The 18,871-nt window shown below is 35.8% G+C and overlaps 5 protein-coding genes and 1 long non-coding RNA gene across 10 annotated transcripts in view; 4 read left to right on the forward strand and 2 right to left on the reverse strand.

The window, feature by feature from the left end:
* LOC104786660 (ubiquitin-activating enzyme E1 1) overlaps nucleotides 1–2,006 on the forward strand; it is a gene marked incomplete in the record, with an annotated part of 12,407 nt that extends 10,401 nt beyond the window's left edge. Inside the window, 3 exon segments of the mRNA XM_010512107.2 lie at nucleotides 1–305; nucleotides 576–1,008; nucleotides 1,114–2,006. Of these exon segments, the coding sequence (XP_010510409.1) occupies nucleotides 1–305; nucleotides 576–1,008; nucleotides 1,114–1,710 (1,335 nt within the window).
* Nucleotides 2,342–4,801, reverse strand: LOC104786661 (LRR repeats and ubiquitin-like domain-containing protein At2g30105). The gene is made up of 9 exons (XM_010512109.2): nucleotides 4,526–4,801; nucleotides 4,331–4,425; nucleotides 4,002–4,160; nucleotides 3,720–3,830; nucleotides 3,535–3,635; nucleotides 3,162–3,299; nucleotides 2,924–3,038; nucleotides 2,724–2,843; nucleotides 2,342–2,626 (listed from the first exon to the last, which is right to left on the reverse strand). The coding sequence occupies exons 1-9, from the start codon at nucleotides 4,698–4,700 to the stop codon at nucleotides 2,513–2,515; spliced, it is 1,128 nt and encodes a 375-aa protein (XP_010510411.1). The 5' UTR covers nucleotides 4,701–4,801; the 3' UTR covers nucleotides 2,342–2,512.
* Nucleotides 10,770–12,145, reverse strand: LOC104789179 (pentatricopeptide repeat-containing protein At2g30100, chloroplastic). Its single transcript, XM_019245869.1, has 2 exons — nucleotides 11,833–12,145; nucleotides 10,770–11,705 (listed from the first exon to the last, which is right to left on the reverse strand). Exons 1-2 carry the CDS (start codon nucleotides 12,130–12,132, stop codon nucleotides 10,926–10,928), a joined length of 1,080 nt encoding a protein of 359 aa, XP_019101414.1. The 5' UTR covers nucleotides 12,133–12,145; the 3' UTR covers nucleotides 10,770–10,925.
* LOC109125101 (probable LRR receptor-like serine/threonine-protein kinase At2g23950) lies at nucleotides 13,725–15,144 on the forward strand. Of its 2 annotated transcripts, XM_019245870.1 has the most exons (4): nucleotides 13,725–14,024; nucleotides 14,203–14,564; nucleotides 14,646–14,702; nucleotides 14,829–15,144. In XM_019245870.1, exons 1-4 carry the CDS (start codon nucleotides 13,879–13,881, stop codon nucleotides 14,858–14,860), a joined length of 597 nt encoding a protein of 198 aa, XP_019101415.1. In that variant the 5' UTR covers nucleotides 13,725–13,878; the 3' UTR covers nucleotides 14,861–15,144. The 2 variants fall into 2 exon arrangements, 1 of the variants encoding a protein (XP_019101415.1); XR_002038007.1 differs by lacking the exon at nucleotides 14,829–15,144 and having other exon boundaries at nucleotides 14,252–14,564; nucleotides 14,646–14,741.
* LOC104789180 (probable LRR receptor-like serine/threonine-protein kinase At2g23950) lies at nucleotides 15,232–17,213 on the forward strand. 4 transcript variants are annotated; one of them, XR_002038009.1, is made up of 5 exons: nucleotides 15,234–15,684; nucleotides 15,766–16,487; nucleotides 16,722–16,766; nucleotides 16,847–16,972; nucleotides 17,067–17,213. XR_002038009.1 is itself a non-coding variant. In XM_019245872.1 (5 exons), exons 1-3 carry the CDS (start codon nucleotides 15,336–15,338, stop codon nucleotides 15,978–15,980), a joined length of 438 nt encoding a protein of 145 aa, XP_019101417.1. In that variant the 5' UTR covers nucleotides 15,241–15,335; the 3' UTR covers nucleotides 15,981–16,766; nucleotides 16,847–16,972; nucleotides 17,067–17,213. The 4 variants fall into 4 exon arrangements, 2 of the variants coding, with proteins under 2 accessions (XP_019101416.1, XP_019101417.1); XM_019245872.1 differs by having other exon boundaries at nucleotides 15,241–15,684; nucleotides 15,766–15,822; nucleotides 15,949–16,766; XR_002038008.1 differs by having other exon boundaries at nucleotides 15,232–15,684; nucleotides 15,766–16,766; nucleotides 16,844–16,972.
* Nucleotides 17,237–17,615, forward strand: LOC109125244. The gene is made up of 2 exons (XR_002038010.1): nucleotides 17,237–17,303; nucleotides 17,393–17,615. It is a non-coding gene; the product is annotated as an uncharacterized LOC109125244 (long non-coding RNA).

Below are 18,871 nucleotides of genomic sequence, written 5' to 3' on the forward strand. Positions count from 1 at the left end.
CATCTAACTGAAAATTACGGTGCCTCAAGGGACCCACCAGAGAAACAGGCCCCCATGTGTACTGTGCATTCGTTTCCGCATAACATTGATCACTGTTTAACTTGGGCTCGCTCTGAGTTTGAGGGTCTGCTTGAGAAGACTCCTGCTGAAGTGAATGCATACCTGTCTAGCCCGGTTGAGTACACTAACTCAATGATGACTGCTGGCGATGCTCAGGCGAGGGACACATTGGAGAGGATTGTTGAGTGCCTTGAGAAGGAGAAATGTGAAACCTTCCAAGACTGCTTAACCTGGGCTCGACTGAGGTACTGTTGCTCTCTCTTAATGGTTAGGTTTATGGTAGTCTAGTCATAATTGTTATTGTAGAGTAAAAGAGAGTATGGTTTCTTACTCATGTGCTGCTTCGTTTCCTTTTTTTTGCTTTTGACATCCGTGTCATCAGGATTCATAATTCATTGAAAAAAATTGTCAGGAACTTAATAATTATTTTTTCAAAAACACTGGTAGGAGGCAACTTCATTGCTCAATAGGTATTGGATTTTCCTTAATATGTGTTTCATTTTTTATGTGACTAGGTTTGAGGATTACTTTGTGAACCGTGTCAAGCAATTGATATACACATTCCCTGAAGATGCTGCGACTAGTACCGGAGCTCCATTCTGGTCTGCTCCAAAAAGATTCCCTCGTCCACTCCAGTATTCGTCTTCCGACCCAAGTCTCCTTAACTTTATCACATCGACTGCTATTTTACGAGCAGAGACATTTGGGATTCCGATACCTGAGTGGACCAAAAACCCCAAGGAAGCAGCAGAAGCTGTTGACAGAGTGATAGTCCCAGACTTTGAGCCAAGAAAAGATGCAAAGATTGTGACTGACGAGAAAGCTACCACTTTAACAACTGCTTCGGTGGACGACGCTGCAGTCATCAACGATCTCATTGCTAAGCTCGACCAGTGTAGGCATAACTTGACTCCAGACTTCAGGATGAAACCAATTCAGTTCGAAAAGGTAACTAACTATCTTCTAAAATTATTATCTCTCTCATATTGACTTGTATTGTTTAGCAATGTTAACTGAGGGTTGTCATTTTGAATCTTAAATGTGTTTTTGTAGGATGATGACACAAACTATCACATGGATGTGATAGCGGGACTAGCCAACATGAGAGCGAGGAACTACAGTATCCCTGAAGTCGACAAGCTGAAGGCAAAGTTCATCGCAGGGAGAATCATCCCAGCCATTGCGACTTCAACAGCCATGGCTACTGGACTGGTCTGCCTCGAGCTGTACAAGGTTCTTGATGCAGGACACAAAGTGGAAGACTACAGGAACACATTTGCTAACTTGGCACTTCCGCTCTTCTCCATGGCTGAGCCGGTTCCTCCAAAGGTGGTGAAGCACCGCGACACGGCTTGGACCGTATGGGACAGATGGGTGCTCAAGGGAAACCCAACTCTGCGTGAGGTTTTACAGTGGCTGGAGGACAAAGGACTTAGTGCGTACAGCATTTCGTGCGGAAGCTGTCTCCTGTTCAACAGTATGTTCCCGAAGCACAAGGAGAGGATGGACAAGAAGGTTGTGGATCTTGCTCGGGATATCGCCAAAGTGGAGCTGCCGCCATACCGCCACCATCTTGATGTAGTGGTTGCTTGTGAGGATGAAGATGACAATGATGTCGATATCCCTCTCGTCTCTATCTACTACAGGTGAGAGAGAATCTTCAATCAGAAAAAAAAAAAATTGAAAAGAAAAAAAGAAACCAGACAGAAGAAGATGAAACTCGTGAGATCAAGTTTGTGTGTTTTGTCTCTTGCATCTGCCCTACGTATTTTCTTTTGGATGCTTTTGGGTGAGATGACTATTTTTACTCCGGGGGGATAGAATCCCATCTTATCAATCTCTCGTTCTATTTCTACTGTTTTTATGTACACTTCGTGGTGTGGTTTTACCCACGCATCAACCCATCTGAACATGTTTTGTGTCCAACGACTCTCGAGTTTTCCTTTTGCCATGTCTTGTTGCAGGTGTTGTTTCAAGGTAAAGAATCTGAAACGATTCTCCCATTTTATATTGTTCACTCTCTGAATCTATTACTGCGATCAAATTGAAGCGAAAAACAACAAAAGACATAATTCTAGGGTGACGTCTAAACTAAGCACCTCAATCTCTCGTAAATTCAAACCAAACTAAGATTGTAGACTAGTTCAGAATTCACGAAATTGTTTGATTTATTTATTTATTTATTTATTTCTCAGCTCTGTTCAGTTTAGTTTGATTTATGTATGTGTCCATCTATAGTCAGCAGTCAGCACAATCACAATCCTATACAAACCACCTAAGATGCTCCTACACTGCTACAGTACACACTAGCACAAATACACAAAACTTATTGTTTTTGGAATCGTTTTGGAGTAAACAAATATATTGATGCATTAAGCAGAGGATTAAACTGAAAGTGTTGCCATCACATATGTAAGAGTTATGAGGATTCGAGACTCAAATTTTGACCCAATCACCAAGATTTATCAGCGCCTTCATCGAATTTGCCAGATCCAACAACCCGAAAATCTAGCTGCTTTTGATGCTTGGTACGTCGTCTTTCATCGAAATCCTCCCATCCCTCGAACTGACACAATCCAAATATTGTTGTTCAGTTCAAAAAACAAACAAAGAAGCTAAAGACACAAATACGAGACTGCAAAAACGGATTTAGCAAAGCAAACCTGGCGGAGGAATTCAACGGTTATCTCTGTGTTGTGGAGTCCTAAAGTTGAGAGCTGCAAACACATCTTGAATAAACCCAATGGAAGTGTCTTCAATCCCGTGTTGTTCAGCTCCAGCGTCTAAACAACAAAACACTCAGTCTCTGTAAACCCATATGGGATGGTGGGACAAGAGTAGTGAAAGGTAAATTTGATTTTACCTTTAGATTACGCAGCTTGGTGAATGTCTCGGGAAGTTCCGATATAATATTAGCTGAAAGCTCAACCTCCATGAGGAATGAACAGTTTCCAGTACTCTCAGGAAGGCTAGTTATTCTGCAGAACACAAACAGATAGAGAGATAATAATAAGAAGTGCAATCAACGGTCAATCAAAAATGCAACTGACTATATCTTTTGTCCTTTGGATCACTTAAAGATACAAGTAAAGCTTATTTGCCTGTTATTGTTGGCTTTCAAGATCTCAAGCTGCGTAAGAAGTCCTAACTCATTCGGTAGACTTGTCAACTTGTTGTTGGAAACATCAAGCTGTCTAAGAGACGTCAGCGAACCAACTGCTGATGGCAGAACAGTTAGACTGCAAACACACAAAAAGGTTTTTCCTAAAAGATCAGTCGATATTCACAAATACTGTACAAGTGTTGTGTTCTAGAGTCTAAGTGATAACAATCTAAACATAGCTTAAGCTCTGAACTAATTTTGAGTTTAATTTGGCGAGTCAAATACACAATTTTGCAAAATGGTAGCACTGAAGGCATGTCTAATATCTAACTAAGAAAGACAAGTCCAGAGACTAAAAGTAAAATACTCACTTGTTATGGCTAATAGACAGAAACATCAGGCGCTTCAGAGATGATATCCCTTCCCATTGAATGGATTCATCGGACAGACCATTTCCTTGAAGGAACAATTTCTACAGATGGCACTCATATTATAATTCTAAACTTTTCACCAAACAGAAAGATTTGAAATATACATCAAACTATGCATTTCTCACCTGCATAGAACCAAAGGAGCTGATTCTGGCAGGTACTTCATTAATGAAGTTTTCACTAATGTCAAGTACTCTGACTCCAGATCCACAGTCCCACACCTCTTTGGGTATTTCCTTTTCCACAACAAAGAAAACTCAACTAATAAACAACTTAGCAACTAAAACATACGCATTTACAAGAAGGTAGTAACAATAGCTTGTCCTTATGTCCAAAGCCAAATGAAAGAAAGAATAATCCAAACCAAAACCTCAAACAATGAACACATAACGACCTTCTCTATTTACCTTCAAATTAGCTTGAGCTAAAGCAATGACTCCTGTGGCTTTCCATCGATCAACGCGGTTCTTGTCCACAAGGAGACCAGGTTTCGTTTGATCTACTTTATCAGATACAACAGTCCTAGAGATTGGCCTTGTACTAGCTTCCTTTAGTACCGGACCTTCCTGTTCATTTCAGATACAACTACAACATTAACAGACCTAAACCTCAATTAGATTGATCCTTCTAAAGAACAAGAAGCCAAATTTCTAGACTATCTTTAAACAATTCTCCAACATACTTAAGTTCTTGAACAAAAGATGAGTTTATTAAACCATAAGCCAAGAACACTGACCCCTTGATGCAGACCTTGGGAAGCCATTAACATGATTTTAGCTCCACTTCCTACATCAGATAGCTTCAAAGTCGACGTTTCAACCAAAACCTTACCTTCAAGAAACAAAACAAAAAATCAAATTTTGAGAAAGACCCAATACAATTAACAAGCTTAATTAGGTGAAAAGGTATTCAAAATTTGTAATCAGCAAACCTTTGAAGATGAGCTTCTGACCACGAGGAAGAACGTTGGTGATTGGTTGTAAGAGAGACTTGAGGTCTTTGACTGTACAATCTGGTGATACCGAAAGTGGTATTGATTTGCCTCCGAATTTTACAGTTAGCTTAATCGTGGAACCTGCTTCCATTGTTGGATCTTCGAGCTCCATTATTACAATTTTTACCTCCTGCGATTCTTATTTTCTTCCTCTGCTTTGCTTCACCTTCAGATTCAGAAACACAACATAAATATCATTATTAGTTTTATTTCTCAAAATACCATTATAATAATCTTTTTAAATACCACCAAACCAAACCTTAAATTCTAAACACTAAACATTATCTCCTAATCTAGAATAGTCAATTAATCTAAAACCAAAAAAAATAAATTCTACACTTTTTAAGTCAACTAGGTAAACAACCCGCACATAGTACGGATAAATCGATTAAAATAAAATTATTATGAGTAAAATTATTATTTGAGATCTAATATTCATTTGTATAAAATAAAATATGTAACTAATTTACTAATTTTTATTATTATTCAAATTTGTAACTATTTTGTATAGAAATACATTTCACCCGTGAAATATTTAAATGTATAAACGAATTCTAACGTGGTGGAAAATTTTGTATGGATATCAATTTAAAAAAAATAATTTGTTGTTTTTAAAGAATAATAATATAGTTTCATTTTAAATGGCTACAAATAGTTTTAATTTATGTAATGAATTTTGATTTAAATTTATAATGACATAGATGTAATTATTATAATTAATGAGGGTTATTTGCTAAAATGTGCTTCGAACTCTCTGGCGACGATACATCAGCATTTTTTTTCAAAAATGCTTCTCTATTAATATAGAGAGGATTTTAGTGTTTGTGGTACTGATTGTAAAAATAATTTTTTTATAGTATTTTTGAAAAATAAATTGATAATGATACTTTTGGAAAAATAAATGTAAAGTGTTGTATTTTGAGTCTTAAGAGATTTTTTTTATTTACCACAAGGCTAATCTTTCATCGATTAAATTCATTTGATGAAATATGATTTTAAGTTTTTGTCTTTATTTTTATGATTTTTCTAAAACTTTTAAGTAAAATTCATCTTATTTTTTACCTTTTCAATTTTTGTTACATATTTTAATATTTATTTATGTTTACTTATAGTCTTGTATAAACAAATTTATTTCATTATCTTTAAAATCTATACTATATAAAATTCTGAAGCTATAAGCGTCGATCTAAGGTTTTAAACGATTAAATGATCAATCGAGATTGTCCATCTACTTAGTTAACATTTTTGATATAACTAAGATTTTTTGTAAAAAGGAAAAAAGTACCATGTATATATATAAGATAAATCTTACGCAACAAAATAGAGGTAATTTTACGAGTTGTGATAATGGCGAGTCGTGTCTTTCGAAAAATATAAATTTTCTTCTTTCGTGAATTCAACAATACTAAACCGATTACAATTAATCCCTGTCTGAAAAACTTAGGAGACGCACAAAGTTATGCGGAAACGATGATTTGATGTGACAAAAATGTTTTTGACGGCGAAGAAAGCTTCTTGATTATTGATTATCGCTTATTCAAGAAGTGTGTGCATAGAGATGAAGAAGGAGAAGGAAAAGGTGGACAAGAATCTTGAAGGTCATGTAAGATAACAAGAAAAAAAAAAAAGTGAAGGAGACATTATTGGGAACTTGGGATTAGGAGAAGTGAAATTAAAGAGTAGCGATAAGACAGTTGTGTATGTATGGATCGAACACCAGAGAGACCGTTGTGAGTATCTTGAAGAGGTTTTTCCCAAAATGGTTGTGGCAAAAAGACAAGGACGTATGACCACAACGAGCTTGAAGTGACTGGTTTTCTTTTCGTAAATGGTGATTGGAAATATTGAGATGTGAAAAATCAAATGTCTTCAAGACCATGTGTCACGTAATAATAGCATGAATTATGTTTTTTTTATGCACTACAAAGTATAAAAAACTATCCACGATGTTAAATCAGTGTTTAAGCATGCATTTGCCAACAGAGTTAACAATTTATCTTCAAAATAGTTGCTGAAGTTTTCTGCGACTCGCAAACTCGCCTCTCAAATCCAGCAGTGACGTTCTCCACACTTTTTTTTTTTTGACGATCACACTTCTAGACCATTTTTGTGTAATGCAATTGTATTAAAATCTGAAGTATTATTGCAGTCTATTCCTTAATTATTTGAATTGTAGTTGATATGTGAAAAGTGCGTATTGATAGTTGTGATTTATTTTAACAAATATAAGTTTCTATATGTTTATAGCTTCTACGTTGGTCCATGAGTTTTAAACAACCAATCAAGATTAAAAAGAAAGAAGGAACCATTACCAATAAATATATATTTTGATTTATATTATAGTTTTCTGAATAATGTGTTTGAAATATTGCCTTAGTAATAATTGATACTAAAATTATTATCCTTGTCATGTTTTCAAAGTCTATTATCATCCTACCAAAAAAAAAGTCTATTATTATCAACATCAACACGTTAAATTTAATACTTTAATAATTATCATTATCTGTATATGATTTTTACTCTTTTTCTTAATACAAAATGTTTTTCTGAAAAACAGAAATGATACTTAAATATATATTAAATAACATTTGTCTTAAAAAGAATAAAAAAATAAAGCATTTTAGTATTGTTTCATATTATATGACATTATATAACTATTTAAAAACAATCGATATAAATATTGCGCATACTTGCGGGTTAATAACCTAGTTTTAAAATAAAAAGAGAAAATGAATTATATATCATATTTTCTTAAAATAAACCATAAATTAAACTATTATTAATTTGTAAACTATATATATTATTTAAATAATAGCACATTATTTGATATATATAGTTAATTGAAATTAAATTCAATTTATTTAATGTATATGCATACTTTTATAAAACAGAAATATAATTTATATTAAATAAGTTGATTTATACATGCAATTAATAAGTCATATATTAATTTTAATATATAAACATCTTCCACTCTCTTCTTCCCCAGCTTGACTGTTGATCCAAAGAAGGGTGCATATGTTAATTTGGACTCAACGAAACCACACTGAAAAACATCTTCATCGTGTCAAGCGCACAAAGCATTGAGAGAACAAAGTGCTCCGCTCCTCTAACTTCAAAATGCTCACGATCCGGAATACCAGCAAAGTACTTAAGGTGCTCAATAATATTAAGCACACAATACTGAATCTCGGAGGTCCATAATATCCTGTCTTTTTAGGATAAAATGACATGGGGCTTGGTCTTGGAGAAAAGCGGCAAAGCCGTGAGTGAGCTGTGTCCACCTATGACCAGGACATGAACATCATCCACTTCAAGAAAATCTTCTCAGCAACAAACGCTCTAGCCAACTCAACCTACGGTGTCAAGAGGACAAAAAGCTTGGTTGGATCATAAATGACTCTTTTCTTCAAGATTGCAGCGGTCATAAGGATGATTGAGTTTAGAAAAGGATTGGCAGTGATCATCCACCACCTCATCGCCATTGAGAACTCTCTTGAGTTGTAGAGAGTAATTAACATCAAATCATGCCTTGAGGTGGTTAGACCACCTATTGAGTATTATTGAACTATTAATTTGGAAAAAATCATATTACAACCATTGTTTTCAAACGTATTTAGCAAACTTAGTACAAAACTTTTGATCGTAGGCCTGATATGATTTGTCTAAAGATTAGTCTACTATCAAGAGTAAATTTTTTTATTTCTCATTTTTGTAATAAATTAGATATATATTTTTTCAATACAAGTGTTACAACCTTTGTGGTTCATCAATATCTTTATCTATTCCACGGTTTTGTGGATCTGGATTCTAAAAATGATGCATCCACACTTGCTTAATAGCATATTGTTCATGTTTTTCCCCTATGACTTCTTCTAATGTTAATCTTTCAGTAATGATCAGAGGTTAGAATACTTGATCAGGAGAAACTGAGAAAACCATACAACATAAGATTTTCTTGGTACATGTACTCAATCAACCTTGATCCTTTAAATTTACAATGTAAACATGATACTTTATTCATGGCTCAACACCAAACTCACTCATACTATAATTCAAACATAAAAAACAAACATTCATTATAGTTTGATATCTTAAATCATATATGTTATGAAAACATATATAATTATATTGAGGGGGATTTTAAAAAAGTGTATTTCTAACAAATTCTCTAAATTTAATTGAATTCAAAAGGTTACAATTGTCCTATAAATTAATTGAGGATTAACTTTATTTTTCTCCTTTTTCTGTTAATAGATTATGCAAAGATTTTATTCCTAAATCTTAATAAAAATTTGTATTTTTATAACATATTAGTTTTTAACAAAATAATAATGAAATTTTTGATATAAATCTTTTTTTTAAAATACAATTAAAATAAGTTATTGTTTTCTGTTTATTTATGTACTCATCTAATCTTTTTATTAAAAATATTATTTTAATTTACACATTATGTAAAAATAATGTGATTTAATTTTTGAAATAAACAAGAAAATCTCTATTAAACAAATATATAAAACATTTCAAAGTAATTTCATTATTAAAAAATATTTTATGTACTACAGTTATTATCAAATTTCTTATACTTTCAACATTTTTATACATTAACCTAAAAATTCTAAAAACTAAAGACACTCTGAATCTCAAAAGTAACAAAATTTCTATTGAATATCATTATCAATTTTTAATGATAAAAACAACAATATATTTTATTAATATTTTAAATATTATTACGTATCCTTGCGCATAGTACATGATAATATAAATATTTGTGTTGGCATGGTTTACACATAAAGATATAAAGAAAATTATTTTAAAACTATAAAAGCGATATCAAAATCCCAAATATGGTATTTTTGTTAGTGGGAACTAGGAAGACTCAAATCATAAACTTCCAAAATCTAAAATATATCACTTAAGCACTAAACTACTATGCATTTGTTAAACAACAATTTGTTTTTCAAAGTAAAACGTCTATTAGCTCTTCTTTTTGAATTTAACATTACTAGTTGCAATTTGTACAAAACATTTTTATGAAAATATTGTGTTATTTTGGGTTCATTTTAAAATGAAATAATATTATTTGCATGTTAACGTGTTGTGCAAAAGTCTTGCTCAATCAATCTTGTTTTGATGCCCATAGAAATCCCCATAGTGATCTTACCTCAGAAGCACCAATAGCTAGGCGTTTCATGTAATCATTAGTTACATGCAAGGCCATGTTCATGTTTGAATTTTAACTAGGAAAAAGCGAAATGGGACTCAAGGATGAAGTTTGATACCAAGTAGTATCCGCAAAGAACCCGAACATATCTTTTAAGAGCAGGACGGCTGGAGAAGTAGCCAGTCCAGTAAGCATATGCCCGATCCGCGTATCTGCACGAGTAGAGAAAGTAAGATGTTGAAGGTAGGAATGTAAAAGAATTTCAGTAAAGCCACTCACGGGAAAAAGCCATCAGTCTTGAGAGGCCAAGTAACATTGGCATCAACATAGAGAGATGGTGTGGAGTACAAGGCGTTGACACGGCCATCCTGTGGAATTGTGAATGCGATTGATGAGAGAATCGAGTCTTCAAGACAGCAAGATTGATTGAAGAAGAGATATCAAAACCTTGTTAACATAATAGAGAATCAATCATGTTAATATAATGAAATAATGTTATTTGCATATTAAACCTTGTTTCATTCCAAATAAAACGTGTTGTGCAAAAGTCTCCTCTCGAGATGCATGAGAAGCTTGCCATTACAGAAGCTGAGTGGCCACTAGCTATCCTTCAGTTGTGCGCTTTGAATCACCCTGACGAGATGCTAGCTTGTGCTGCAGAAGCCAAAGTAATCTTTACTAGCACAGCATCTGAGACACCACTGTTCTTGAAGGAGCACGTAGAGATGTTACCTCTTCCTTGTCCGGCAGATGGAGATGCAGATAATGCGAGGCTCTTTGTTGATTTCTCTGTTTCTAGAAACGTTGGTTCTTGTGTTGCTGACTTAGACGGTGCACAAGTTTACAACGTGGATGACCTCAAGGAAGACAAGGCGAAGAAAGCAATGGAAGCTTAGGTTATAATAACAGAGGAATCAAAAATGTTTGAAGCGTGGAGCGGTGGAGGGGTTCGTTGCAGACGGTTCCAACAATCAAGAAATTAAGAAGCAAAGCAAATAGAATTAGAGCATGTTGTGATTGATGTACTTAGCTTGCATAACAAGTCCAAAAATATTTCCTTTTCATAAACAGACTATTACATACATACAGATTTATTAGATACCCAAAAATTGTTCCTCCATCTAAGCCTAGAGTCCTTAAACTTCTTTCCCTAATTGTTCCATTATCTTTCCTTCATATCATCTTCACTATCCACAACTTATATTTATCTATGTACAGATACACAAGACAAGGTCCTACCAAACCAGCATCAAACAGCCTCTTGCACAGCCCCATATATGCTTCAATATCTCTCGGCCGTTGGATCTTCCTTGTCATTCCTTGCATCACAGCCACTCGATCAATATACTCCGGATGCAAGCCAGAGTCGATCATCTTTATCAATGTCTCTGCAGCCTCTTCAAAGTGCCCTCCTTTCACATACCCTCTGAGCAACCAAGACAGAGTCTTCTTCTTTCTCTTAGATCCCATGAACTCAACTCGTGTCAGAAGCCGTGAAACCGCATTAACCTCTTTCTGCGAAGCGCAGATGGCCATAACAATGTCGTGGAGGTCAGCTTCCGGTTCTCTCCCTGCAAGTTTCATCTTCCAAAGCTGTTTCTCTGCTTCTGGTCCACGTCCTGCACATATGTACATAGCGAGGAGCCTCTCGTGAACCACCCCAACAATAGAATCGTCTTGCTGACCTTCCTCAACCGCCCAAGTGGCTAACTGCAATCCACGGGATAATGTTTCTGACTGGTACTTCTCAATGAGTACCCTATCGTGATCATCAATCTCAGCAACAAAACCAGCCCGTGTAAAGCGTTTCAACTCGCGTAAGTTTTTCCCTAGACTATTCAGCTCTTTCACAATGGCTGTCATCGCAATTAGATAGCTGTAAGCTTCTGGCTTTAGCCCTGAAACTCTTAACTCAACAACCAAATCAACGGCCTCCTTATAGTCTCCATCAACCTGATATAAACAAAATACACATCCACATTAACACTGCTAAGTAACAAGAGGGTACCATGCATATCACATCTCTTCGATCTCAAATCCACCAAAATTGCAAAAATTATGTAAAAGTTCAAAACTTTACCATCAATTTCCAAGCAAGATACCCAACAGGTCCACCTTTTCTACCTTCAGAACCTACACCAACAACACTATAACCAAACCCATCTCTCCTCCTCAAAACCTCCTTAACAAACAAAACCGCACTCTCTTTCTTCCCCATCTCACAATACAAAGCAATAACCTTCTCCATCATACTAAAACCAGGTTTTAAACCAACACAATCCATCTCAATCAATAAGTCGAACACTTGGTCTGCACCACACTCCTCCTGAATCAATTTCTTAACCCAACCACACATAATCGAAACCATCAGCTCCATCATCTCTTCATCAACTCTATCTNTTTTCATAAACAGACTATTACATACATACAGATTTATTAGATACCCAAAAATTGTTCCTCCATCTAAGCCTAGAGTCCTTAAACTTCTTNTTCTCGTGAAGACAATCTATGATTCATCTCCTCGAGTATATCTGAAGGTTCTCTAGTCATCCTCTCTAACTCCTCAATCGCTTCAAAAAACCCTTCTCCTATTTCATCTTCTGCTTGTTCTTCTTCCTCGCTTGTGATGAACTCGTCTAGCTCCACGGAACGTGACAGTTTCAAGTCTCGAAATTTCCCAGTAGAGTAGTTTGATTTCAGATTGCAGCTGATTCGGGAATTGGGTTTTACGCCGTGGGTTCGTCGGAGAGAAATCGGCGGCGAGAAGATTAGGTTTAGTTGGGTCAACGAAGCAAATCCACGAGCATAAGCCATAACTAAGTAATCGAAAAAAAGAACCTTTTTTTTTGGGATAAAGATTTAAAGTCAAAAACTTTGAAACGCAAAAGCTTTAAAGATTCTAATTTTAGTGATTTCTGTGAAAGAAGAGACCATGAGAGTAGAAACTAAGATAATCCATGGAATTATTTACAAGTGAGGAAGACAATGAAAGGATAACAGACAAATAAAACTTAATTAATTTATTTATTTAGTTAAATGAAGGGTTGAGATTTGAGTGGCTTTTTTAATCCAACGGTAGATATTTGAGTCCGCCGTTTCAACTAGAGGCTACGAAGCGCTTACGTGTCATGGCGAGTTCATCGTGCCGCTTCAGAGTTCCCAGCAGATACTAAACCCAGTGAAGAGACGTTTCTACCCATGCATATAACTAAAAACGTTGTTGTTGATAGTTCGATTTTTATTTATTTCATAACTAATTTTGGTTGGTTGCACAAAATAAACATTAATTGGGGGTTGAAGTAATTTCTATATTATTAGATTAAGATGCTAAATTTTTCTGATTTATGGAGGTCTCCGTCGATGCCAGGACTTGGTCTAATTTTTTTGTGGTAGAAATTTTATACAATTTGGCCACTCGGCTATATAAGAATAACAAAGGGTCAAATGGAGTTTTATTGAATAGCAACTATGTTGGCCAAGTTGAAGACTTGAGACATATGGACAACTGGACAAAGGGGTTATATTTGACTTTATACAACGTTGTAAACGAGACAAATATATTTATGGGTCTATCTGGTATGGGCTTTACTAATTTTTAAGGCCTTTAATAAGAACCGAACGAATAAAAGAAATCCCAAAAATGCTTACTGTAGTTTTATGAATTTGTCTCATTTTCATTCGTTTTTTTTTTTTTTTTTTTTCTCAACATCAACTTAATATCAATACAATAAAAACACAATGTGTTTCTATCCAGAGGTTGACACCTCAGCTTCAACTTTGAAGCAGAGACTGACACCTCAGTTAAAAACTCCAACCTATCAAATTATAACATTAATACACATTACCTTATTTTATTCATATGTGGACTAAAGAAAAAGAAGCCAATGTCGTTTTGATGCTTTTCCTGATTTTGGTTCTTCGTCATCGTTTTCTTTGATAGAGATTTTATTGTTTTTGCTATTTTTCGATTTGTGTTTATTTCTCTCTTTGATTGTCACGCATGTCTCGGATTCCTCTATTATTGCACATGGCGCTTCCAATTGATCGGTTAAAGTCATCAGACCGGATCCGGTTTTGCTGTTTCTCTCAATCTCAATCTCCGGGTGGGTGAGGTGAAGTGGCGGCGATGACGATGGAGAAAAGCCGAGGAAGCTGCTTGTGTTGTATGCTTCTAAAACCGAGAACGCTCTTGATGCGGTGGAGCGTATTGGCCGCGAAGCAGAACACCGTGGATGTCCAACTTCTATCGTCTCCACTGACGAATTCGACGCGGTATGTGTGTCTGTAAAAAGTCCAATCTTTCTGTTTCGAAGATTGTGTTTGCTTCGTTTATCTTACAATTAAAATTGCTCACCTTAGAGAGTAGTTGTGGTAGACAACGATGATCAAGCTATTGGATTTCACAAAACTCTCTTTAAGAGTGGTGTGACATAAAAGGTGTTTTTTGTAGAGTTACTTACCTCATGAGGAAGCTGTTGTTTTTGTTGTCTCCACTACAGGGCAAGGAGACTCTCCTGATTCAGAGAACTTCATGTAGCTACGGATGGTTTAGTTCCAAGAGCATTCTTGGTGATGGTGGGTTTGGTAATGTCTACAGAGGAAAGCTTGGAGATGGGACAGTGGTTGCAGTGAAACGACTGAAAGATGTGAATGGAACTTCTCGGAACTCACAGTTTCGTACCGAGCTTGAGATGATCAGCTTAGCTGTCCATAGGAATTTGCTTCGGTTAATTGGTTATTGCGTGAGTTCTAACGAAAGACTTCTTGTCTACCCTTACATGTCCAATTGTAGTGTCGCCTCTAGGCTTAAAGGTATTGATAAAACTGGTTTTTGTTAATTCATTTTAGTCACAGAAATGTAATCACTTAAACTAACTTATGAAACTGTTACAGCTAAACCAGCATTGGACTGGAACACAAGGAAGAAGATAGCAATAGGAGCTGCAAGAGGTTTGTTTTATCTACACGAGCAATGTGATCCCAAGATCATTCACCAAGATGTTAAGGCGGCAAACATTCTCCTAAATCCACAGTTCATGAATCTGTTTCTGATGGTATGGTGTGGATATATTTCAGGAGGTTTTGTTATAGTCACTTGGCTCAACTAAAGCATATATTACCAGAAGCGATGGAGATTAAGAGAGTGTTGATACATGACGAAAGAACTTGATGTATGAAACCAAACCTTCATGTTACACTCAATGCTGATGCTGTTGAATCCAATGATGACAAGTCGAAATCTGAAACTAAGAAGATAAATCTCCGGAAAGTGTTCAGGGCTAGAGTTTGTTTTATTTTTGGGATTAAGGAAGATTTACAGGCTGTGAATTTTATTTGGTTTTTATTTGCTTTCTGAGATTAAAGAGAACTAAGATTGAAGAGCCAAAACAGAAAGTTGANGTCTGTAAAAAGTCCAATCTTTCTGTTTCGAAGATTGTGTTTGCTTCGTTTATCTTACAATTAAAATTGCTCACCTTAGAGAGTAGTTGTGGTAGACAACGATGATCAAGCTATTGGATTTCACAAAACTCTCTTTAAGAGTGGTGTGACATAAAAGGTGTTTTTTGTAGAGTTACTTACCTCATGAGGAAGCTGTTGTTTTTGTTGTCTCCACTACAGGGCAAGGAGACTCTCCTGATTCAGAGAACTTCATGTAGCTACGGATGGTTTAGTTCCAAGAGCATTCTTGGTGATGGTGGGTTTGGTAATGTCTACAGAGGAAAGCTTGGAGATGGGACAGTGGTTGCAGTGAAACGACTGAAAGATGTGAATGGAACTTCTCGGAACTCACAGTTTCGTACCGAGCTTGAGATGATCAGCTTAGCTGTCCATAGGAATTTGCTTCGGTTAATTGGTTATTGCGTGAGTTCTAACGAAAGACTTCTTGTCTACCCTTACATGTCCAATTGTAGTGTCGCCTCTAGGCTTAAAGGTATTGATAAAACTGGTTTTTGTTAATTCATTTTAGTCACAGAAATGTAATCACTTAAACTAACTTATGAAACTGTTACAGCTAAACCAGCATTGGACTGGAACACAAGGAAGAAGATAGCAATAGGAGCTGCAAGAGGTTTGTTTTATCTACACGAGCAATGTGATCCCAAGATTATTCACCAAGATGTTAAGGCGGCAAACATTCTCCTAAATCCACAGTTCATGAATCTGTTTCTGATGGTATGGTGTGGATATATTTCAGGAGGTTTTGTTATAGTCACTTGGCTCAACTAAAGCATATATTACCAGAAGCGATGGAGATTAAGAGAGTGTTGATACATGACGAAAGAACTTGATGTATGAAACCAAACCTTCATGTTACACTCAATGCTGATGCTGTTGAATCCAATGATGACAAGTCGAAATCTGAAACTAAGAAGATAAATCTCCGGAAAGTGTTCAGGGCTAGAGTTTGTTTTATTTTTGGGATTAAGGAAGATTTACAGGCTGTGAATTTTATTTGGTTTTTATTTGCTTTCTGAGATTAAAGAGAACTAAGATTGAAGAGCCAAAACAGAAAGTTGAGGAACTATGTGAATCAAAAGTGCAATTATCCGCCACGACCTCACAAGCTTGTCTTCTTCTTTAGAAACAACTCAAGGTACACACAACCCACAAATCTTACTTAACAAATCTGTTTTGGTTTTTTTCTCTGTTATTGAATTTGATTTGTTCAGAGGAGAGGCAAATCCGAAATAGATAATCTATCATTGGTGTTTGTACATGGAAGCTACCACGCAGGTTGGTGTTGGGCAGAACATTGGTTACCTTACTTCTCTTATTTTGGGTCTGATTCTTATGTTGTTAGCTTATTAGGTTAGGTAAATTCTATAATCATAAAAGTTTTGGTTTTTATGCTCATATTCGATTTCCCCATCATCTACTTATACTTTCAGGAACATAAAGTTTTAAAGTTTTGATTAGAACAAAGTGATTTGTGTGTGAATGTTATGTTGTTATCTCTGAATCTTTTAGGGTGAAAGTGATGAAGCTTTTGGAACAGTTGCTGGAACACTTCAGGTAATTGAACTTGCGATGTGCTTTTGTCTTTATTGGACTCAGCAAGATTCTTAAGAGCGTTTAACTTGTGTGTGTAGTAGATAATGATAATGCAGATTTCATCGAATTGAATCTTGGTTCTTCACCTCCAGTTCTTATTGGTCATTCTTTTAAAGGACTCATTGTTCAACAATACTTGGCAAATGTTGTAAACAAACAATCATTAGGTATGGTGTAAATTCATAGAAATGAGTTGTGTTTTTCAGATCAGCCGTTATAATTTCTATACAATAACTACTGAGTTTGTTCTTTCGATTGTAGGATCAGAAAATGCATTCCCAGAACTTTCAAGGGCTGTATTGGTTTGCTCGGTTACACCCTGGATAACAGCTAACTTGTTACATGAATGTTTTTTAGAGTTTACAAAATTTCTAACTCAGCACATTTAGTTTTGGATTTTAATGGTTTTAATCTACTGCTTTTAAAACAAAAACACCAGAAAGGGAGTGATTTCCTTTAGCAAAGAACAAGAAACACTTATTAAGAAGCTATAGAGAAGTAAGTGTCAAATTTCTCCTCCTTGCATAAACTCGTTTTGTGCAACAAGTTTATTGACTCTGTTGTTTTTCTATTATGTCTATGTGCAGATTCAAGGACCAATAATGAAAGAAAGAACTTGTGGCTTTAAACTTTAGATACTTGATCAGTGACTTCTCCCTTTGGATAATTTGTTTACTTTAGAATGTTTAAGCTTTAGATACTTGATTGACAATGAATCTATACTATATAAGCTAATTTATAAGTTGTTAGAGATTGAAACACCAAAAGATTGTTTACTTATTTAGTTTGAAATATAAGTTATCTTAAATTTGAAATTTCTCTATATTTATTATATTAATGCATTTTCTATCTTATCATTTTATAAACTACAGTTTTTACAGTTAATCAAAAATCATTTTATATTTTTCATAATTTAATATATCTAAAAATAGTTATAAAAAGTATCCCGCAGCGTAGCGCGGGTCTAACCTAGTTAACCTATAAAGTTATTACATAATGTCTTTCTCCACTTCAGATACAACCCAGTCTGGCGACATAGAGTACAACTTTGGAATCCAATTATCAAAAGACAAAGCTTCCTTCGCTACTCTATCGGCCACTCCATTTCCTTCTCGATAAGTAAACACCATCTTGACCTTTTCGAAACGCTGAGAGAGTTGGTTTATGTCTTGAATGATGGGCGCATAATGGTTTGACTCTGTGTTCCCTTTTATCAAAGACAATACCAGTTGGGAATCAGTTTCAAAAATTACCTTGGGATATTGGATTCGAGCAAGTGATAGCATAGCCCATCTTAACCCCTCAACCTCTACATCCAGCGGTTTGTTAACTCTTGGAAGAGCTCTTGCCCCCAGCCAAATAACCTTTTTCTGTTCATCCCTTAGGACCCATCCAATTCCGCATTGCTCGCTATCTGATCTCCAAGCTCCGTCAACATTGCATTTCACCCATCCCATTGGTGGTGGGATCCATTTAATGTTACAGGAATCTGGTCGTGGAGCTATGGGGGGCTTGCTCCGCATTTCCTTACTTAGGTTCCATTCCTCCTCGTCGTCTTTTGCTCTGCTCACCACCTCCTTGGCATTTTGATTCTTCCCCTCGAACTGATAGGCATTTCGACTTTTCCAAAGTCTCCATTGGATCCAGATAGCCACATTGCAGTTCAGGTCTCGTTGATTATACATCTTCCCCAAGGTTAGGAGGTGATACATATTCGCATAGATTGAATCTGACCATTCACCTCCTGGTGGAGCCGGAATGGGAGAGATAGCCCAAACAAGCCGAGCAAACGAACACTTGAAAAGCATGTGGTTCACAGTTTCTAGGCCATTAGCACATCGCTGACAGGAGCCGTCTTTGGCTAAGTGTCTATGAAGCATGTTTCCTGCCACCGGTAGACAATTACTCACTGATCTCCATAGAAAGTGCTGGATTTTTGGGGATACGTCAGTCTGCCAGATTTGTTGGAATATCGGGTTTATGTTTGGCTGGTCAACCTCTTGCTGTAAGTTTCGACTTTTATTGAGCTCCATTATTACCCTGTATCCAGACTTCACTGTGTAATG

The sequence above is a fragment of the Camelina sativa genome, chromosome 5, assembly GCF_000633955.1.
Source record: "Camelina sativa cultivar DH55 chromosome 5, Cs, whole genome shotgun sequence".
Classification (NCBI taxonomy): domain Eukaryota; kingdom Viridiplantae; phylum Streptophyta; class Magnoliopsida; order Brassicales; family Brassicaceae; genus Camelina; species Camelina sativa.